This window comes from Crocodylus siamensis, chromosome 6, assembly GCF_052110815.1.
Source record: "Crocodylus siamensis isolate JL-2025a chromosome 6, ASM5211081v1, whole genome shotgun sequence".
Taxonomy (NCBI): domain Eukaryota; kingdom Metazoa; phylum Chordata; order Crocodylia; family Crocodylidae; genus Crocodylus; species Crocodylus siamensis.
In genome coordinates this window covers 14,451,946-14,475,650 of record NC_143400.1, presented here as the reverse complement: position 1 = coordinate 14,475,650, position 23,705 = coordinate 14,451,946, and the positions used below count along the sequence as shown (strand labels likewise).

General features: G+C 41.7%; 1 protein-coding gene across 1 annotated transcript; it reads left to right on the top strand.

Moving 5' to 3' along the window:
* The first annotated feature begins 1,683 nt into the window (after positions 1-1,683).
* LOC149861198 (uncharacterized) lies at positions 1,684-14,470 on the top strand. The gene is made up of 12 exons (XM_090053403.1): positions 1,684-1,835; positions 2,694-2,742; positions 2,894-2,960; positions 5,482-5,532; positions 5,705-5,732; positions 6,335-6,365; positions 7,057-7,114; positions 7,497-7,527; positions 7,825-7,861; positions 8,279-8,314; positions 13,239-13,274; positions 14,359-14,470. Exons 1-12 carry the CDS (start codon positions 1,814-1,816, stop codon positions 14,387-14,389), a joined length of 477 nt encoding a protein of 158 aa, XP_089909529.1. The 5' UTR covers positions 1,684-1,813; the 3' UTR covers positions 14,390-14,470.
* Positions 14,471-23,705: the final 9,235 nt, after the last annotated feature.

The following is a 23,705-nucleotide window of genomic DNA, read 5'->3' as shown; positions in this document are numbered from 1 at the left end:
CATTTTCCTGTCTCAGGGTGGAGGTTGAGGAGTTGTGGGTCTCCCCGCACTGCCGTGAGACACCCCAGTCTCAGCCACAAAGCGCTCAGGTCTCCTGTCTCAGGGTTGATGGGCCGTAGGGGGTCTCATCCCCCCTACCACAAGACATGCCAATTTCCTGTCAGGAATCAAAAGGGGGCCACCATGACTCCCCTTCACTGGGGTGACCGGCAGGGTCTTCAGGAAGGCTGTGAGGGTCTCCCAGCTTCCCAGCTTGAATAATAATAGGGTTGTGGGGTGCCCCGCAGCCCCTCAGGGCTGAGGGGGTTTGTCAGGGGCTTCCTAGCAGGGAGGGTCATTTTCAGCCCTCAAAATCTTTTTGCAGGCAGAGCAGGGGGAGAGTTGGGGTGGGGTTTCCAGGCCCAAGCCTTGTTGGACCATGGGGGATGCTGGAAGTTTTGTGCCGGGGATGAGAAATGAGGCCCAGGCTCCTTCTCCCTTAGATAGGAGAGGGGAAGGGATGAGGTCCCTCCTGGAAGTTGTGCCTGACCATCAAAAAGTTCAGCCTTGCTCTCTGTCCTCTCTGGCTTTTGCGTGCAAAATAAAGCTTGGGAATCTCTGACATTTCATAGCAGAGTGTTAGATACAGGCTTCCTCCCCACCTTGGGCTAGCTAGGTCAGGCTGTGTTATTTATGTGCGTGCTATCTGACCTTTGAAGTCTCAGCTGCCCAGCGTCTATTAAGTTTGCTAGGAGCCCTCCCATAAGGGCATCCAACATCCCACTCAGCAGGACTCCTGGCACTAACATCCTGCTGATTGTATTGTTATGATGTGGCAAAAAACAAAATAGGAATTGTTGGGTGCGATGTGGTTCAAACATGGACGTTATGGCTGACAAACTGTGCTCTACCATACTTCAGGGTTATACTGAATAATTACTGTAGTTCAAGATTGAACCATGGGGATTTTATTGATGCTTATACTTTTGTTGACAGTGTAACATCTTGGGGCTTTATTTCTTTTGGCATTCAGGGGAATTGTGAGCTTTGAGACATCATAAGATATCTAGATGATGGCAGACCCCCAGTCCTGCAGAAATGTATATATTTAGCTTTATTAGGCACATAGCTAATTATGCTTGCAGAATCAGCGTCATTATAGCATCCCATGGGATAAAATAGTAGGACCCGATTCTTGATCCTCCCTGTGCCACCGGCTTGCTGTATAGCTGAGTCATTTGGGCTCAATTTCCCCCAGGTGTAAAACAAGGACCATGGTGCTTGCTTTCCTTTTTTAATTGCTTTCAGATCTATCCAGAAAAAGTGTATTACAGTACATGACTGCTATTGCATTTTTGATCTATGGCCACATCCATACTTGAAAGGTTTACTGGCAGCATTTGTGACTGCATACTACTAATGACCCTGTCGTTTCGCTGGAGACTTGGCTGCATTTGCTGGTGCAGAACATCATCATAGTGGCAAAAAGGCTACAGTTTGGGTAGGAATCCTGCTATGTCTCAGGCCAGTCTGATGTACTGCTTCATGTCACTCTTTCCAGTGGTCTGAGAGAGAGCAGCACTCCTCCCAGACGTGGGTAGGAGCTAAAGGGCAAGTTCCCGTCAACTTCTTCTTTCCCTCTGCTTAAAAAGTAAATTTCCTACAGTTCCTTCCATTTAGCTATTAAAAACAGACTGCGGGAAATGAAGGCTTAAAGTAGGAATAGTAGCATGCATTGAAGGAAATAGGTTTAGTCTATGCTCATCTTTAGGTTTGTTTGTTTGGAGGGTTTTTTTGTTTTGTTTTTTTGTGTGTTCCAGGTTTCACTTTCAAAATGCCATTACTTAAAAAACAGGGTAAGTGCCAACTCTTAAATATCTTTATGAGAGGTATATCACATGGCCAGGAGTAAGATCAACAATGCTATCTTTTCAGGTATTATGTACACCAGAGTAATGAGGCTCAACTGTTGATTTGGGAAAGTTGATCATATTGTATTATCCCAAATGCAACCACAAATCTCGGAGGATCCAGGTGCTTAGAAACCTTGGACCCACTTCTCCACTTACCCTAGTAAGAGTTGGAATGATTGCTTATTAATCAGTAAATGCAGTCTGTGTGCACAAAGAGAGTTTCCACAAGTCAGCAGGACAGCTATAGTTACATCTGCTTTGCAGGTCAAGGGATTATACACATACCCATGCTGGCTTGAAACTAGTCATCTGCAGTAATACAAAGCTAAGTACCTGGGTATTTACCCCTCTTCTGGTGGGTTCTGCAGCCTGCACGGTTCTATGCTGCTATGGTTATACCGGTATCAGTACCATGTTTAAAGTTATCTCTGGTATGTCTACAGTAGCTGTGAAATTGCACCTTGGATTGTGATACAGATTTTCTTTAAGAAATTAATATAAAACAGATACAGTATTTATAAATTTAGCTGGGTCTTAGCTTAGTCATTCTGTACTATAAATCCATACATCTGCAGAGATCTACCCCCTGGAGTCCTGTTCATCTCTATGGGTTGTGCCGGGTCAGCCTACCTGGAACAATAGGCACAGTTACAACCTATCTGGATTTGACAACCTTTAGAAGCAGTAGGTCTCTGTGCTATTTGTTCTGCTGCTATTATTATTCCTGAATATGACCATTTTGGAAGAAAGCTATTATATTCATAAAAATTTAATCCTCTAATATCTGCATGTTTTATACAGAAAATGGTGAGCAGGTGCTGTTGAAAAATGAAAGCTGTTTGCAAACCTTGTAAGTACCTTCTCATAAAAGCTGACACAAAGGAACTCTTTCATCTTGCTCCTGTTTTACCTTTTGTTCTGCTTGATTTACATTTAATATACACCAAAATAAGTTACAAAAATATGGGCGGTCTAAAATTTCCACCTTCTTTTTTTTTTAGGAAGAATAAGGATCAGAGAAAAAGACTTGTCCATGAAATCTGTACCTTTTTAGACAGCAGTCAGTCTGTAAGTAAGACATTGATCAGTACATTATTCATATTTAGCACCTAAGAAGTGAATTTTGCATATGTAGATGAGAATCTCTTTGGACTGCTCTTACAATTATTATGCCCATGTAACTAGGCTGGTTAGGGGCATCTTTTTAAACTGATGGGTAGATCATATGACTGTTAGAATAGATGCTGTTTTTTACCCGTACTCACGAGAATCTGGTTCACTGCTGTAAGTATATTGATATAGAATCATAGAATCAATGAGTCAGAAGGGACCTAGACAGATCATTGAGTCCAACCCCCTGCCATGGGCAGGAAGGAGCACTGGGGGTGGGAAGGGTCATAAGACCCCAGACAGGTGCCTATCCAGACTCCTCTTGAAGATTTCCAGGGAAGGTGAGAGCACCACTGCTCTGGGGAGCCTATTCCAGGCTCTGGCCACCCTTACAGTGAAGTAGTTCTTCCTAATATCTAACCTAAACCTATCGTCCCTCAGCTTGTGGCCATTGTTCCTGGTGACCCTAAGGGGGGCCCTGATGAACAGACTTTGCCCGAGTCCCTACTGCTGGCCCCTGATAAGGTTGAAGGCAGCCACAACATCCCCCCTCAGTCTCCTCTTGCAGAGACTGAAGAGATATGGCTATAACTGCGTTCTTACCTGAGTGGAGGAATTGCATTGTTTTCAATTTTACATAGTTAATATGCAGCTATGAACACAGGCACACACAAATTCCTGTATAATATCTACATTGGTTTGCTATACCAGTGATATACAGGGATCAGACAGAGGAAGGAATCAACTGTACTAGGCTATTACTGTCTCTTGCCACTAGATGGAAATCATGATCAAGTAATAGCACATTAGCCTTTATCACATGGCAACTTTGGGATGAACCCAAACAAAACCTAAATTGATGCAACTTATATTAGTATGCGTTTTATCCCTTTTTCATGCAGGTATAACTGATCATTCTCCGCTGGATAGGGTTGAGGTAGCCTGATTTAGGGGTTTGTTTTATCTGTCTAGCACAATGCCACTTAAATGTTGTCTGCTTCTGTGCTACAATAAATTAGTACTTGTTTGGGACATATACAACATCTTATTTGGGTAAAAATGACTTATGTGTTTAGGGGATAACAATAAATGTATAAAATGAATATGAAAGTAGATCTCTTTGATTTCTATGATTTAAGTGTACTAGCCAAAGATGACTTCCTTCCTCTCTTCCCCTACTTTCATAAACACATGATGCTTCCATGAGGAAAAACAAAAGAAAGGGAGACAAAGAGAAGAGTTCTGTAGTATTTCTAGAATGATACAAAAAGCAGTAGTTTTATAATCCTAGTTTTCAGTTTCAGCAATTCCATGAAGCTAAGGCACCCAAATTTGTTTGTAACATAGCATTACTATGCATGGAACATTGCAGTAATAAGCCTCGCAAGAACACTTGTGTTTTCAGAAGGGGCTTTTCACCACACAATGCATCCCTCTGGATTGGACAGGATATTGCAGATTTTGCCCACACTGGCATCCCCTGCCAATTGACACCTCCAGCTCTGTAATATTCTACTGCTTCTGTGACTCGGTCCTCCAGACAGGTCATGTTTAAGTCTCCACCATCCAGGACAAGTTATCTATAAGAATTCTGACACTATTTCTAAAATACACACCTGGGCTCTTCCTCATTTCCTGTCTTCTTTCAGAGTTAGAAGAGCTAAGGCATGTCCCTTGGAGTCTCTTAATAGGAATCCTTTTGCCCATACAAATAAAATGCAACTCAAATATCTTATGCTCACCACAAAACTTGTATTTGTAGCCCCTTTAGACATTCCTTCAAGTGTTTCAGTACTTTTTTGCAAAAGAGTACCCCACAAAGCAACTAGCCAGAACCTCCTCTACTTTTCCTGCAACTTATACCACAGGCATTTCTCCTCTCAACTGAAATTCTTCCCTACTCAGTCCTCGCTGACATTTTTCCAGCTCCTTTTTACATGCTTTTGCAGGTGTAATCTCAACATTGAATTTCCAATCCCACTACCCGTCCAGCATGAGTACTAATTGAGGTCACAAGTTCCAACCAACTACTTTTCTGCCAGTGTGGATATATATACCATATCACCTCTCTTTGCTGGTGGTGCTCATCAGCTCTTCATTTTAGTGATTCAGCTTGTTAATAACATTCCATTTTTAAAAATTACAGTGTAATTTTTAAAAATCGCTCTGATTCTAGAATAAGAATTGAACATTGCCCCACATGGGGACAGCAATGAACTCACATCACAGTAGTCTCAAGACTGTTATATGTATTCTATATGATTATGGTATCATTGACTATATAAAAAAAAGTTAATTTTCTTACAGTTGTTTAAACCATACACCTAACAAATACAGTATATTTTAAATGTTTTAAAATCTGACAGCAAAGTTGTAGCAAGCCAGAAAAAAACTGACATTAACTTCTGGGTGTACACATGATACTGACATTAAAATGCTCAACACCCAATTACAGGTATAATTTTTTTTTCTTTGTCAGGTCCAAGAAATTGATGCACTGAGAACAGAAAACAGGAAGCTAAAAAATGCGGTATATGTTTACATTTTTTTATTTACATTTTTAGGTAACTACTCTCTGCAGCTGTTCAGAGAATAGTTCCACAAATCACATTGGTTACTCTGGTTTTTCAGTATGTAAAGACTTCACTGTTAATGCTTTATATGTGCATAATACCCCTTTCATTCTGTTTTCTCTTCATTAGAACTCGAGACTGCGATATAAAACCAAAGGTACACGATCTAAAAGCACGTACAAATTTTCAACAGGAAATTTCTGTCATTTGTCATTGTTTATATTAGAAGCAGAATTGAAGATGAAATATCTGGGTTTGAGATCTTTAGGTGGAAGCATGTGGGAGGGAAATAATGGAAAAAAGGAATCAAATATGTTTAGTAAAATGCAGTGGCAAAAAGAATTAAGCTTTAGAATATATAGTGTGGCCAAAATGTTTCAAATGAGATGCTATAAATTGAGCACATAATAAGCTTTCAAATTTTCAGAGATCATGAATAACCACAACTCCCCTTGAAGTCATAGAAATCCCTGGGGAAGGCATGGCTGGCTTAGACTCTTGAAATCTGCAGTATGGAGCCAAACTGCTGCGTCATTCAAATCGATGTGTCATACACTAGTGTTGCAGGATCAGGAGCTGAAATTGTTTTGAAACAGATTGTTTTAAAGGCAGAAAAGTCTATATAAAAATACTTTTGGAAAAAATCCATATATCTTTCAATCAGCAGATTAAAAATAATGGGGACTTTTCCTGTTCCAGCTTCACTTTTTCTTTTGCTAACAAAGGCAATGAATCCTTTCTCCCCTTCTTTCTTCCTAGATTGGGCATTAAAGAAAGAAGAATATGAGAAGTAAGGCTGAAGCAGTAGAGTGTTCTTACTTAAGGTTTAAAATGATATACACTATTTAAATATTATTAATTTTCAATATTGTTTCACAATCTAACAGAATATGGATTCATCTCTGTCAGAAAAAATCTGTTTGCTTTGGTACCTGTTTCATATCTGATTTCCCCCTCAGCACAGCTTATACTTGTTTTCCTTTCTCTGTATGTGGGATAAAATTGAACAAAAGAAAATTTAAGCAAAATGACAAGAAAACTTCTCAAAAATAAATTCTGTTGTACTGTGGAATGGTCCCTCAAAACATGCTTGCTTAAGTTATTGAAGACTAGACAGAATAATGCGATGAAGAAAATATGATCACTTAACTTCAATGGGATTAAACATGTACCTGAATTTAAGACTAGATGGAAATGCTTTGAAAAATCACAGCTATATTGACCCGTAAGGGGAGCTATAGGTTGAATTCACGCCAGTATATTGGGCTCATTTAAAGTCTTTTATATAAATACCACTTAACTTACTATAAAACTTAAGTAGTAAGTGGTTCAGCTTCACAGGGGTAAATTTCACTCTAACTAAATCTTTTCTATATCTGCCTATTATGATTCAATGACAAACGGATGTCTCCATCAGTACTGTAATTAAAAATCATTCTGACAAGTAACACATCTGTTTGTATTTTGCTTTGTTTTCTAAGTGAGATTGAAAGACTTTCTGGCGAGATATCTAATTACTTAAATGTCACCAATTTCTGGGTGAGTATGTGTGTGTGGTGGAATGGTTTTAATGGAATTAAATGCCCTCTTGAGCATGTTGTTTTGCAATTGGCTATGGTGGCATATAAAAATAGTCAAAGCAAAGGAAAGAAGCCTGAGGACATTCATTATGAAAATGATTAGAGTTTGTTCCATTTGTTAGCAGGGATTAGAAAAGTATCAGAAACAGACAGAAAATAATTGAGGGGGGAAAAAGACCAATTATGAATCTGTGTCTTATCTTCTCTGCCTGTACTGGGAAAATGGATGTTTATGAAACATGTATGGTACTTCTAGAGATAGTCCAAAGTAGGTTTTTTAGCCTTTATGGAAATATTTGGCTTTTTCTGATGGATTGTGAAATGAACTCTCTCTCTCTTAGTATGAAGAATCAGAGCTTCTGAATAGCACAGGTATGTTATTTTTAGTGAGTGCAAAGGACATCTAAATATAGTCATAAAAGTACTCTCTTCTATGGACTGTTACATTTTTCTTTGTTACAAGGCTCCTGTAGAATGTTACTCAGTTACCTTAGGTGCATCCATGATTTTAACTGGTTTACAGTGAAAACATAATTTTAAAATCATAAACAGGATCACAATACTTTATAAAGAAATATAGAGACTGTAATGACCTGATAATTCAAGTATACAGAATTCAGAGAGTTCCAAAAGTTAAAAAGGCTGTAATTCTATCTTTACATCTAACAGAGAAAAGAACAACAAAGGAAGAGACCAAACATGTGAGGTAAGCAATGAAAAAAAATCTCATTTGCTAGCTACCACTTCAAAGGAAATAGTTAGATATAATACATTATTACATTGTTTCACAGTGCAGAGTGTTTGAGCTAAAGAACTTTTTGCAGACAGGCTGAGTCTGATTTTCAGGGGCGCTAAGCCCTTTCAACTTCCAGTGACTTCTTCAGTTGAACTTTAAATCAAAATCAAAATTGCACTACTATGCATTTAATTAAAGCACCTACCTTTACCAAGAAACTTATAGCAATGTAGTTTCTTGATAATACCAAATATCAAGTCAAACCTAATAATCTGGGTTTTAATTATATAAGGATAAAATGAATATCCCCAAACTGCAGCTTAAAGGGCTAATGCTGAAAGATCAATGGCTTTTTAAAACATTGTACTTGTATTTGTGTTTCTACAGCATTCAGACAGAGGGCGCGCTTGGACAAGAGAAAAGGTAACAGCTCCTATTTGAATTTCTTGTTGCAATTCACAGATTCACACAAATTCACAGACGTTTAGGGCTGGAAAACCTTGTGAGATCATCGGGTCCAGCCCCCAGCTCTGGGCAGGAAAGACTGCTGGGGTCAAATAATGCCAGCAAGGTGTGCCTCCAATCTCCTTTTGAAGATTTCCAGGGTAGGTGCTTGCACCACCCGCTTGGGAGTCTATTCTGGTCACATGAACCATCATTAGCTTCAAACAAGTTTAGTTACTTTTATGACAGAGATGAATCCATATTTATTTATTTATGTTGTATTAAACATCAAGAAGAATTTCCACTTGGAACTGAGCAGAATTAAGTGTCTAGAGTCATCCATATGCTAGAGGCTTGTTGTTGAGGGACAGTACTGCCCCAAGATAAGTGATGCCTTCTGGGGTAGGAGGTGATGATCACAGTGATTCAGAGATTCTGCTTTCACTATTTTCTGGCAGACTATGAGCTCCCAAAGGGATTTAAAACTGTAAGGCAGGGCAAACAATGTCACTGCCACCCACCCTCTCCTAAGGGAAATCTTTACTTCTGTACAAGAGAGGATGTGTTTATTTGCATCTCCTATGACCATGTTCAGTGAAGATCAACAGAAGAATGAGAAGCTGTGTTCAGAGGCGTGCAGTAAATAGAATGAAATCAGTAGGCAGGGTTGTCTAGCACTGTTCAGATAAGATTAGCTGAAATGAGAGACCTTTGTGCATAGCTCTGATATATGAATCCCTAAATCTGTTTGTGTGTTGCACTCGGTGTTTCCTTTCATAATTTGTGGATAGCTTTGATGCATGAGTTCCTAAATTCAGGTGTTGCAACGGCTGTTTCCTTTCACAACTGGTGAAGATTTCTCTAGCCAACTGTGAACTTTAGATTCTCCAAGGGAGTGGTCTAGAAATTAAAGCCTGGACAAGGGACGTAAGAGACTTTGTTTTCCTTCTGATGGGAGGGTAATGGGAAGGATTAGAACCAGTAGCTACTAAAACATGAGGAAAGCTGCCTGGGAATGTTGGAGTGAAATAAAAGGACTCCAGCAAATGCCGTGGCAGTCAGGGACTCAGATCTGCACCTATAAATGTATGGCTTCACAAACAAAATGAATGGACACGGTCAAATTGCTTTATACTGAAGTATCTGGATGAGATTTAATGACCTGTGATGTATATAGGAGGTCACACTAGACAATTAAGTAGTCCTTTCTAGTCTTAAACTCTATTCACTTTTCTGAGTGCCACTCTCATGCTGTTTGTTACCAGCCAAGCCAGTTAAACTTTGTTGGGTCTCAGTTTCCCTACCTGTAAAACAGGCACAGTGATACTGAGTGGTAAGTATACAAAATGTTGAGATCCTCTAGCTAAAAGTGTTATGTAATGTCTTTATTATTCATTTGCCACTAAAACATCTAGTAAATTGCTGCCATTTTTACATCCAACATCTTTGCATACCATATAAGACACAGATGATATATATACCATAGTAAATATACTCTCAGAATTAGGTCTGCACAGCAAGTATACTTGCTGTACTAAGTTGAGGGAGATTTATAAAATTAAAGGGGGTTAGTTTAGTGGTCTGAACAAATAACTTGAAATCACTGAACTCCCTAGAAACACAGGTTCAGTTTTTACCAGAGTTTCTACAGACCTTAATCTTGGTAAACAGTGATGGATACCTTACTAGGTGTGGAATAAATACATGCATTCTACTACACTTGCTCAGAACCTGGGCTTTTCTACTTGTTGGTATCATTCTTGTTCTTCTTTATGGATCATTCTTAAGGAGTATGTTTGGGAGCATCTGCCACTGATGTTGGCTTTATTCCAAATGGAGTTTAAAGCTCTGCATTTTCTAAATGGAGTTAGTAGCAGATACATTTGGCTTTCAAATGAATGGGAATCATTGAGGGTGGGAAGAAAGCATAACCTTTGACCACTCACATTGTCACATGGCCAAGTCATGGCTGGCCCTTTGCTCTAAGTATTTGGCATTACAGGTTTGCCACCTGTTATGTTCCTAATTAATTCTTCAGGAACGTACATTTGGGAGTAACTACAGTGGAACCTGATCCCACACCTTTCTAGTTAGGTATTTTATGTGCTGGGGGTACAGGCCATGGGGCTCCACAGATGAAGAGCTGATTTATTGGTTTGCTCAGTTTTCTTATGCAGATAGTTACCAGGATTTCAAACCTAATGAGCATTTCAGTTTGTGAATAAAAGGTTAGAGAACTCATTCTCAATCTTCATAAGAGGCAGTGAGCAGAGATTTACCCTGAAACTCACTGTGGTCCTTATAACTAATGTGCAAGATGGACCTATGAGGTATATGGAATAAAGGAAAATTCCCTGGCACTGGAACTGGTCCATTGCACCTGCCAGTCAGCCGGCACATGTGTGAGACTGGTTACTATGTAACGGGAGGAGTCTCTCAAGGAACAGAGTGGAAGAAATCCAAATGTTTTTTAAACTGAGGGGAAAGATGCTAAAATCCCTTGCAGCCTCTCTTCGTGATATTAAAAATAAACTTCAACTTTCTGGGCATTGAACTTGTAAATTATACTAATAAATCGCACTTAGACTGGTGCCATACACAAAGCCTGATCCTTAAATTCCCCCCCAGATAACACAGTGCAATTCTGCACCTATCTCCCTGATTAGAATAACATTAGTACTGGGCTCACGTGTGCAGTGTGGCATTTCTAAGTCCCACCAATGAGGAGTATGAGACATAGTAACCTAATGCGTTCCTTGATCAGTGTCTAGTATTCAGGGATGTCTCTTTTTTTCCTGGGCCTGTTGTATCTCATCCATTCAGGATGCTTGTACATGATGTGTATTGTTTAGATACATGTTACAAAATGGCACATAATTTCTGGTCATAAAAAAAGAGATGACATGTATGGCTGTTTGGAAACCTATGGATGGCATTAAAGCCTTGTTCTTTGTCATCCATTTATACTTTCTTGTAAATCAAACAGTTTTCAGCAGCTTTTTCTCTCTGACTCCTGTTAACTCCAAAGCTGTGAGGTATTGCTCAGAACCCCTGCCAGAGTGGCTATTGGCTTCAGACAACTAGTTGGTATCAAACCTGCGAGAGATCAGATTGTTCTGCACTAGGCAGCAGCATGTTCAGTATGACAACCCCTGTACTCCAGACTTTCATAACGCCCTAACTGTCTGTTACTGAGAACTCAACATGAATGATTAGCGCCTGACAAATCGAATGATTATAACTTCTGTTCTTAAGCACCAGACGGTTTTCTATTTTTAAATGAAATTAGGTAATGCTTCCTTCAAAGAATATCAGCTCTGAGTCACTAATGTTGAAGAACAGACAACAGCTCTTGGTCCTGTTAATCTCAGTAAAAATAGCATTTGGGATTAGCTGCTATTCCTAGAATGAGAATGGCTGAGGTAAAAAAAAACACAAAGGAGTTAAACATAATAAATCCAGTATACCTTTACTGTAACTTCCATACTTATAGAACAATTTTGAATGGATAAATCCTGCCTTTTGGCTTTAAGTAACATGTCTTTTCTTCATCTTGCGTGATGTTTGTTTTCTTTTAAGCATACAAATTGTTATAGCAGCCCTTGTTTTATTTTACTTTGCTGAGCTTAGTACTCTGAGACTTAGTATAGTAGAACTATTTTAAGTTAAGAAACTAGATACACAGAGATCTTTGAACCAAATTTTTGTGTCACACTCTTATTGATTAACATCTACTAAAGCAGGAGTCAATGGGACTATGCAGGCTTGTCTATATGCGATGCTTACTGTGCAGTAGCCTAATAACACTGTGCAGTAGCATGCCAATCAAAACTGATGCTAATAGGCTACTGTACAGATTAGGCTACTGTGCAGTAAGCATCACAACAAAAACCCCCATTCACCGGCATTACTGCACAGTAACTAGTTAATGCACATTTAATTAGTACTTCATTAAGTAAGTACTAAACTAAATTCATGGTAACTACTGCACATTAATGAACATATAGACGTGCCCTGCATGACATAAAGAGTACTCAGTGGGTGCATCTACACATACAATTAATGTGAAGCAATGAGCTCCAGAGTTTATTGCTCCCAGGTGTGCCGTTTGAACATGTGCCCAGGACCACAGTGCACTGAGCCTGGTTGGAGCAGCCCCAGCTGGCAAGGAGCGCGAGGTTGCTCCTGCCCAGTTCAACATGCTGCTGAGGGACTGGCTGAGGCACGAGGGTGCTCCAGTGCGGGGCTAATTGGTAGGCAGCCCCTGCGCTGAAGCACCCTCATGTCCTATCCAGACACATGAATGTCTCCATGTTCAGTGCTGCAAAGTAAAAAAAAAATCCGCAGCAGGATAGTTCTTATACTAACAAGGACTGTCCTGCTGCAGAGTTTATTATTGCCCTGCATGTGTAGACATCAAGATGTTTACTGTGCAGCTAATTAGTCTACTCTGCAGTAAACGTCTCATAGGTGCACCCAGTAGACCTAAGGAATGCAAAATAAAGTCCAAAATTAGGGTTGAATTGCATTTAATATTTTTTCTGGGCCTGTTTTGATTTAAAACACTTTGATAATGTCTGGAAAGCACTTATCATTTAATTATTGTTCTGTTTCCTTGGAAATGCTTTTGTAATGGTATCAGTGATGTTACTTTCAACTAAATAAGCCAAGTGTGTTGTCTCCTTTTTTTATAAATTCATCCTCATAATTGTCCTTAAAAGAATAGAAATGTATTTTTGTTCATTTACCATTTTTTTGCATTATGATGGATTTGCCAAGATAATTTAAAAAATCAGAATTAGAGTAAAACATCTGATTTTCTGATCTTAAAATTAATATTTAACTAAAGAAAGATGCCAGATATGTGTAATTAACTTGCTTTTGTATTGTTCTCTCAACAAAGGACTGTTGCAACTCAGACTGATGAAGATAGCTCAAGGTACCACAAGATGAAGCATATGAATGCTTAGTAAAAATATTATATTCCAGATCTTAGCAAAGCACTTGGTTTCTTTTCAAAATAAAGATTGTACATGGATTCTAATAGATTTAACTTTTAAAATTATGTGAAATACATCCAAAAAAAACACCACTTCAATTTTGTTACAACCTTTTGGCTTCTTAATTAGTATAAAAGCATTTGGTTTCTCCTTTTGTCAAGGCCACCGCCATCAACAGCTTCTTCAGGTGCCCTCCCAGATTCAGGAGGCACCAGTCACTCATGTTCTGTGTTAATACAGTATAACCACAGTATCTTGATTTTTGCCTCGTGTGAACCCTGCAGACTCTGGGCAGGTGCTGTGTAAACTCATCCCTGCAGTTTTCCGTTGCCCTTCAAAGCAATTATGAGCCTCTGCAATGGAGCTTTAGTCCTGCCATTGTGTGACACTTTAGTAATTGAGAACATCTGGCAACTAGCATGAGACTACCAAACATATTCGTTTGTTACCTAACTAGATTTAAACTGCGGTCTCTGGAAGCAAAAGCAAGAGGACCCAGTTTTGTAACCCCTGCTCTCTCTTCAAGTAGACCTATTGAAGTCAACAGACTTACTGAGGTTACTAAACATTTCTCATGAAAAAAATGAGAGAGGTAGTTGTATTATTCTGAATTGCAAAACTAGGCACCTTTTCTTCCATCAATGTTTTTCCGCTGTGGCATTTACCTAACCGCCAAAGACCAGTATCTTGTAATAATGGCATCACTGTGAGGAAGATTCACCAAAAACATATTTTCTAGCCGTTGTGGTAAACTGGAAACTAGACATGTTTCACTAACCAGACTTGGCCAGTCTACCACTTTTCCAAATTAGTTAATAAAGAATATGATAAAAACTTTCCATCGCTAATAGAAATGAAATTCTCTAATGTAAAAACAGCTCTGGTGTTTCTTTTGCTAAATATGCAGAGTGAAAATTTTTGTGTAGTCTTGTAGAACATAAATCTGTTATTTATAGAAAAGACATTCACAGCAAATGTTTTGGGCTTCGAGGAAACCTTAACTATCTTGCTTTCCTTTCACAGGTTGACTCTAACTGGCAGAAGATCAATTTAACTTCAGTGTGACCAGCTGCTAGATAATAGAATGTTTGACATTGTTTCACATTTAACTCTTATTGAACAAATTATTCAAATATATATATAGGTATATGTATGTATATATACGTATATGTATATAGTATATATACATACAAATAAAAACCTATTCTAATCTCACTTGTGTTTTATTGTAGTCTAATTACTGTAAAACATTGTACTGAAAAGGGGATTTCTGAGGACCAGATTCTGATATCCTTATTTTAAAGACACCCTGCTCTAGGAGGGAGGTATCAACAGAATTACTTGAGAAATAAGGTGCGGATCACTGTGAGCGAGGGGATCAACACTTGGGCTTGTATTTAAGATTAACTAAATGTTCCTTCCCTCATTTCCAAGTAAAGATTGTCAGAGGAAATTCCTCAGGGAGACAGATGTTCACTGAGAGGCCTTATACTCTCCCATATCATGTTCTTTAGAAGAGTTTTATTAAATTCTCATTTAAGAAAATCACCATCCACTTTCTGCCTTCACATGTCATCCTGGCTTTTCGTCACCTTTGGGAGTTGTCCCGTCAAGTCTGAGCCAAGATTCTACATTGAGTTTCTGACACAGCAAAGCCATAAATGCACTCTTCGAGCTGGCTTCTCCTACTCACGGACAGAATCTGCCAAATCATTCTTTACCTAGTTTACTGGTATGTTCAATTAAGCAACTTGTAGTTGAACCAAGTAGCAAACCAGTGACATTATGCGATCGGTCTCATATTACATTGTTTCCTGGTACCCTAAAATTAATGCTGTCATACCTTTACTTGTGATATTCATATACAGCTGCTTGGATTGAATTACAGGAACTCTTTGTAATTCAAACTGTATCTGGGAGAAGAACATACCGTCCTGCACAAAACAATCCTATGGAATAATTTTCTGCTTTCTATTTATTTGTTGCCATTTGAGATACTGCGATAAGTTGCCATAAGTGCTGGGATTCACTTAGAAAAATTCTGATGAGCCCACCTGAGCCAGCTGTCTCAGCTGCTCTGCTCTCAGTGTCTGTTATCCATTCATATCAATTCTGCCTGATGATATGCAATATTTCAGTTATCAAACTGCCACGCTTGCAGGTAGGAAGCAATAGAACTGCAGCAAACCACATGATTATTAATAAGTCATAGGAGGAGCTCATCCTGTACATCCTGTCATTGTTTCTAGTGCAAACTGTCTTTGGAAATCAATGACAGCATTGCATGGGAAGGACTGCAGAGTCAGACCTGTGTGTAATCATGCCACACAGACGTGTGAACCCTGTCAGGCTACTGTGCATTCTGGAACGGCACACGGAAAGCACTGCTATCAGACCAAGGATCAATCATCTCTATAAGGGGAAAAATAGAGAATGGGTTTTTAAAAGCAACACTGTCTGTCTTCTGACAAAAGAAATCTTGGATTTTCTCCTGTGCACCTTATCTCATTACTGCCTGTCCCTGCATGTCATCATAGTGTCATGCCTGACAGGATGCAAAATCTATAGATCTCTCTATAGATGACAAGATCTCTGCTTGTCATCAAATAATATTATTGGATTCCTTCTACTGCCAGGTTTGACAGAACAGGCCAAATTCACGCCTGGTGTGAGCAGATACAACTCTGGAGTTTTGTCCAGGTCCATATCTTGACCTATCAGTGAATGTCTTTGGTAGCTCCACAAACTTATTTTTCTATCCTATAAGTAGGAGGTTAACAAACTACCTACCTTCAATGTCACACTAAATCACTAGTAGTATTATCAGCTTGTTTACAGTTGCTAACAGAGAAGAGCTGTTACTCAAGTAAAACTTTGAAAATAAGGTAGTTCTGTAGAAACACTGTTGCCTGTGTGTCAGCGTTTGTGTGATTTTTTTTTTCCTTTAGAGAATAATGTCTTGCTAGCAGGATCATTTTCCTTAACTTACTATCTAAAATATTTACATGTATGACAGAAGCAGTGTTGTTTAGTGGATATAATCCTGAACTAAGAGTTAGGGGACCTGGCTTCTGTTCCTGTTGGGCAACTTAGATAAGTCATGTCCTTTCTCTATGCCTCAGTTTCACCATCTGTAAAAGGGGAATAAAGACACTGACCTCTTCTGTAACATGATTCATGGATTCATAGATGCTAGGGTCAGAAAGGACCTCAACAGATCATCGAATCTGACCCCCTGCCTAGGCAGGAAAGAGTGCTGGGGTCAGATGACCCCTGCCAGATACCTATCCAGCCTTCTCTTGAAGACCCCCAAGGTAGGGGAGAACACCTCCCTTGGAAGCCCATTCCAAATTTTGGCCACCCTTACCATGAAGAAGCTGTTCCTGATATCTAGCTTAAATCTGCTCCCTGTCAGTTTGTGACCATTGTTCCTCATTACCGCAAGAGGTGCCCTGGTGAACAGAGCATCTCCAGTCCCTTGCTACATCCCCCTAATGAATTTGTAGGTGGCCACAAGATCACCTCTCAGCCTTCTCTTGTAGAGGCTGAAAAGGTCCAGGTCCCCCAGTCTCTCCTCATAGGGCTTGTCCTGTAAGCCCCTGACCATACGAGTGACCCTCCTCTGGACCTTCTCAAGTCTATCAACATCCTTCTTGAAGTGCGGCATCCAAAATTGGATGCAGTACTCCAACTGAGATCTGACTAATGCTGCATAGAGGGGAAGCGTCACCTTCTTGGATCTATTTGTCATGCATCTGCTGATGCATGATAAAGTGCGGTTAGCTTTGCTGATGATTTCATCACACTTACAGCTCATGCTCATCTTGGAATCCGCTATGACTCTGAGATCCCTTTCCGCTTCTGTGCTTCTGAGAAGGTCACTTCCTAGCCAGTAGATGTGCTGGATATTTTTGTGCCGTAAGTGCATCACTTTGCACTTGCCCTTGTCGTACTGCATCCTATTGTGTGCTGCTCACTTTTCTAACCTGTCCAGGTCTGCCTGGAATCATTCTGAATTTAGTATCATCCACAAAATTGGACAGAATACACTTCACACTCACATCCGAGTCACTGATGAAGATATTGAAGAGTACAGGTCCAAAGACTGAACCCTGCAGGAACCCACTGCCCACATCTTTCCAGGTTGATACCGACGCATGTACTACCACTCTCTGGGTGTGACCACTAAGCCAATTTGCCACCCACCAGACCGTGTAAACATCTATGTCGCAGCCTCTTAATTTATTTATGGGAATAGGATGGGATACCATATTGAAGGCCTTGCTAAAGTCCAAGAAAACAACACCCACCTCTAACTAGGAATAGACTCTGTCATAGAATGAAACCAGCTTGATCAGACATGCTCTACCTACTACAAATAATCCATATTGGACTCCCACAAATATTATCCTTCAAAGCACATGTTTCACCCCAGGTAAGACTTGAACCCATGATTCCTAGGTGAGGGGGCAAGTGCCTGATCCATTAGGCCACTAGTGCTACTCATTTGCTAGCTGGGGCTACCTATTATGCTTTGAGATCTACCTTTTAAAAACACTAAGAGCATTTGTACACCACATTTTTTGCCCTTTCTTGCACTGTTACTGTGTGACTGTTTGCACAAGCAGGATTTCCAAATGCAAGATAAAAGTCTTTAAAAGTATAAGAGCATGTGTCCTGCTTAATAAAGTAGAAACTGGATTTTAGTTCATTTTGGAGTGTTTCACTTCCCAAAAGCCCTAATTTAATTTGTATTGATCTTACAAGCCACAAGTAAGCTGCCATGTAACCCACTGTTTTCCTCTTCTAGGCAAATCTGTTATCATAGCATGGGGATGCATGCCTCTTCTTCTACCCAATTATCTGCCATTAGTAAATACAAACAGCTGGATTTAATTGCCTGTGGGATAGTCACCATAGTTATTGATCAGACCCACAGTAAGTGAGTCTTGAAGATTGCTATTGGTCATTTGCTTAGGGAAAAAAGCACACCTCATTACAGACAATCATCTGCTCGCCTTCATTATTTTTTCATAATCGTATTGTTCTTTCCCTTTTTGCAGAGAGGAAACAAACAAACAAAAGGTCTTTTTCTGTCCAGACCCTCATCAAATGGCCTTTGGAAACGGCAGAGCCATGTCGATTGTGTTGTGTTAATTAGCTATTCCACCAGCGACTTGGAAAAAGTCAAACAGGTTTTAAGGCAAGAAAAGCTCTTTCACTAACCCCAGCCCCTTCCTGTGAGTGGTGGCCTTTAAAAATCTCCTTCACAAATCAGTCCAGAGCCAACTGGTCAATTTTCTAAGTTAATCTGAAAAGGTTTCATGCTCCAAATCCCTGTGCTTCCTGGCGATATTTTTCTCTGCAGTAGGGAAATAATTTCTATACAAAGCGCTGACAATAGCAGCCCTACCCTAACAAATGTCTTGCTTCACCTCCTTTCGTATCCTGGCACGCAGGCCATCTGTTCCTCTTTCTTTATCCCCTTTTACTCCAATCCCTTATCCTCTTTATTGCACTCTTCTTATTTATCCTAATGTCCCCTAACAAATCCATGTGATCTCCCCCTAGTCATAGTATTGACTCAGGACCTGCACCTTAATCTCCCTTAGTAGAGCTGATGTAACCTACTGTAATGGCTCCTGTGTGCTGTGGGGTCAGGCTGTTCTGGATAGGACCAGGACAGAAACACCAAGTACTGTAACAACTGCCCTGACTGTTCAGAACATCGGTCCATTGGATCTAATACTTCTGCTTCTCAGGAGACATCTGAGTCTTCAAAGGAAATGAAAAATCTCCATGCTGTGCCTGGTCCATGGAACCTGAGGTTCAGTTCGCTGTTGCCTGCAGAGATGCAGAACTGTGTCATCAAGCAGAGCGTGTTTACAGAGCGTCTTGGAAAGAGTGAGAATTAAGCTACAAGGTGAAATACAATCAAAAAAATGGGAGGGAAAGAGCTGAGGCTGAGATTCCGGTTAGACCACCTCTGACATGTTTTTAGTTTTACCGTGGCTAATTGTTCTACCAAGTTTAATTTTATCATGGTACTTCCATTAGATGTATTCTTGCACTAGGTCACGCTCCTCATTAATATTAATGGCCACTGGGTATCGAAAATTCCCCTTGAGCCACCTGAACAACTCAGCCCACTGGTACAAGCAAAGAATGATGCTGACTGCTCTCTATGGGCACTTGTGCATGCTGTGTACTGTTCGGATACACGTTACAAAACAGCACCAAAAACTGCTGTTTGCTAGATTAGTTGCGTGAGGAAATACACGCTGACTTTTAATATCGTGGTAGGTTTCGATTTATCATGGCAAGTTAGACCACCTCCAACATGTTTTTAGTTTTACTGTGGCTAATTGTTCCACCAAGTTTAATTTTATCGTGGTACTTCCATTACATGCATTCTTGTACTATGTCCCTTGCTTTCTTAAGGGCCCATCTCCTCTCCAAGTCAGTCGCCTCACTGAACATCATTCCCCTGCCTCGTTTCTTCAGGTTGGCTTACAAATGTTATTCCTCCCTTATAGAAACAGACCAAATTGCCCCTCAGACACATTAATTTGTCTCCCAAGGGATCCATCTTTATCCTTCCCCTCCCTTATTATCCTTGATGTAAAGTGCAGCAGTTATTTCATCTCGATCTGCTGTGCTTTATTCTTTTTGGCACCATCTACAGGGCATCTACACCCCTACAGTGCTATGTAACTGTCACATCCCAGAACATGATCAATGTTCTGGATGCTGTGCCAAGAGAAGCTGTCTTCTTACTGACTCCACTGCAAGGCAGCAAAGGCTTTCTTTTAGCATGTGAACACACAGCACAATTGTCATTTATCTCAGATTGAATTCCACATTAAAATTATTCCATGGCAAAAAGCAGACCTGTGACCCCCTCAAAGGAAATGCCCACAGGAGGTGCCATGGTGGGGCAGCTGGTTTGCACTGAGTAAGTTTCTGCCTCAGAATGAAACTGCTGAGGAGCAGGGATTGGTACACATGGGCGCTTGTACATGTGACGAAAATTGCCCTGGTGTCTAGTTACTCTCCACTGTTTGAAAGGCTTGCCTGGCCCAATTTTATTCCATAACAAGGAGCAGAGACAGAACAGAGTCTTCTTGAGTATGGGCTATTATAGCACCTGGCAGGGAAAGCAGTTTGCTTTCTGGGTTAAAACCAACTAGGGGAATGGGCACACAGCCCGTTCCTCCCAGCGACTTTCCCAGATAGTAAAATCACTGTGCTGTTTTTATGGGGTAACAACCCTGAATCTCTGTGATTTACTGCATAGCAGTGTTGTATATTATGTGCCCGCTCCGCTTTGAATTATAATTCTTAAGTGAGATGGGCCCAAATGGACCTGCAGTCACTTCTCAGCCCTGCCACTCACTCATCCTATGAACACGGGCAAGTCACTTCACTTCTTGGCATTGCAAGTTCCCCCCTGCAGCAGTAAAACAGCTCTAATAGCACTTTCTCGGGAGCTCTGCATGGGTTAATCCATCATCATCAGGGAAGTGCTCTGGGACCCTCACATGAAAGGTCCTTTAGAAGTGCAAAGCATTATTATTTGTTTGGCAATTGAAGAGCGGCTCACGCAGTGGTGACTGAGACGTTTCCAACCAGGAAGCTCCTGAAAGCTTTCATCTGTCTGAAAATGCCATCCCCGACCACACTCGGGGCCAGCTCAGCGCGGCGGCCAGGGAGCAAAACTCCGTCCCAGCAGCGGGATCACCCCAGCTTAACGTGACATCAGGATCTGGCCCCGACTGACTGATGGCACCACACAGTGTGCTGAGAATCAGATCATTCAGCCCCACGAAGAACCACAGTGTCAGCCGTCAAAGATGCCATTGTGCTTTCAACAAACTTTCATGTCGGCCCCCTGCCTGGCTGTTGTGCAGGGGACGTATACATGGAGCCTTGGCTCTGCTGACCCTTTCCTGAACACTTGGCTTCAAATCCTGCTGACGGGGCCAAGAGCAAGGGTGTCATTCCCAGCTCTAGGCTGGGGGCAGGGACTGGTGGTGAAGCTGGGCCTGAGACACTCACAGTAACCTGTATTCAAGGGGCCCCAGATACCAGTTAGCACCGAGGTGGCTCTAATTGCTGCTCTGTGTCTGCTGACTTCCAGCCAAGGGTAACAGTACAGCATGCTTTGGCATGTCCTTGACTTTCCCCTTTCGCTAGGGTTGGGATCAGGGCTCATGGCCTTTGCATCTGCTCCAGGGAGGCCCCTATCGGGGGCAGTCTCGGAGTCCTGTTTTTACCTACTTTAAAGCCACTTTATTCTGTCAGGATGGCGTAAAAGGGCATGAGTGTAATGTACACTCCATCCTGGAGAGTATAGTGCTGTTTCAGTGTCACTCCCTAAGCTGCACCTCCGCTGAAACCTTCTGGTTACAGTACTATTTGCCACCATTCCTATTGCTGACAGTGGTGGCAGCAGAGCTCCTGGTGCAACAAACCTGGAAATCTTCAAAAGGAGACTGGACACACACCTTGCTGGCGTTATTTGACCCCAGCAGTCTTTGCTGCCCAGAGCAGGGGGGCTGGACCCGATGATCTCACGAGGCCCCTTCCAGCCCTAAACTTTTGTGAATCTGTGATGAGCAATGCTGTCCACTCACTGAGGTGGCATCTGCTGTACTTTAAAGTAAGTAGAACCACTCCCCCTTTAGCATCAGTCAGACTCAGGGCTGGAGCCAGGGAAACAGCTGCATCTCAGGGCTTGAACTGAAAACCCTGAGGCTGTAGCAGGCACCTCAAGCTGAGGCATCACCAGAGGAAGACAGAGCGCAGCCCCAAGGGGCAAGGTGCCAGCTTTAGGGGGAGGCTCAGCTCTCAGCCCACACCCACCCCAGCTCAGTGGAGCTGCCTGATTAACCCTGCACCTCCTGTTTCTTCTGCCTTCCTAAAAATATCTCCCTGCACCCTGTAGTTCACCCACAGGCCCAGCTTCTACCAAGCTACCAAAAGTGCTAAGAGGTGTTTTAAAAGCCTATAGCCTCTGCTGATGGGAATGGTTGTGATTGCTACATGTCTACCAGGATCCCAGGACAAGGCTGCTTCAAGGGAGGCCTGGAATTGCAGTGACAGGATCACAAGTTCTCAAACGCCGGGTGAAATCAGGGGTGACACTTGAGAGCATGAATTTGCAGGGCTGGAACAGCAGCACTGGGGACAACAGCAGCCTCATGGAGAAGGCGAAATACAGACAAAATCCCTTCAAGGGTGCCACACCATGGTAGCAATGTTGGGTGTGCGAACTGGATTCACAAGTTGAACCCAGAAATTGCAAAAAGGCATCCATAGGGTTGAAAACATCCTGCATGCTGTGGGCTCTCTGAGTTCTCTGCAAAAGAAGCATTGCTCTGGTCTGTTTCCATAGTCAAATAAGTGAAAATTAAGAGCTGGCATTTTCCAAGGGGAGTCTTAAGTCTAAAACGGTTAAGTGCCACTGCTCTAAGTAGATTCAACAGGAGGTACAGACAGGCAGAGAGGGGAGCATAAGGTACATCCAGTAACATAGCTCAGCATGAGATTTATATCACAGCCTCCTGATCACAGTCCAGGGGATTTTATGGGCAAAAAGAGAGGGTTGGGGTTTGGAAGCAAACTAGGCAGCTTCACGGCATTTTTGGGGACCTGGTAGGCATGAAGGTGCCTTGACGCCCAGCCGGGTTGGGATTTGCTGTCCCACTCACTGCAGCCAGGATAAGCTGAATCAGAACTCGCAAGGGAATGGCGTTATTCAGGTTCCAGGGAGCTCTGATTACCTGCTGCCCTGCACCTCATCTCATCATCGTTCCCACCAGTCGCAAGCTGGTGAGGGGGTTCCAGCCCGCCAGCCCCTGGCTGTGCAGAATGTGACCGAGCCCTTGATTTGAATGGCCAAGGCTATAAACCCAGTGTCCTCCCAACAGCCAACGGAAGGGGATGCGGGCAAGGTGAGAGTCCAGCATCTCAGCCCATATGGGGGTAGCTATAGCCTGTGCTGAGCCAGCCACACATCCCTGAAGGAAGGGTACGGAGAGAGCTGCACTCGTAGCTGCTTGGTAAATGGAGGCTCCAGGTGCAGTCACTCACACTAGCACAAAGAGTATCGAATGCTGATCCTGACTGGTGGGAATGGATCCTGCCTGGTCATGATCTTGGGCTGACATCGATGCTGGGGCCCGGTGGGTCTGAGGCTCCTTCCCATCACTCTGGCCCTGAACACTAGAGCAGCTTGTATGCCAGGGCCCAGGAGGGATTTCCTCATGGGTGGGCGATGAGCATGCTGCTGGGCAGTGGCTGGGTTTTGGCCCAGAGGTGGCTGCTTTACAGTGTCAGGACCCAGCAACCCCTCAATGAAAAGGGCT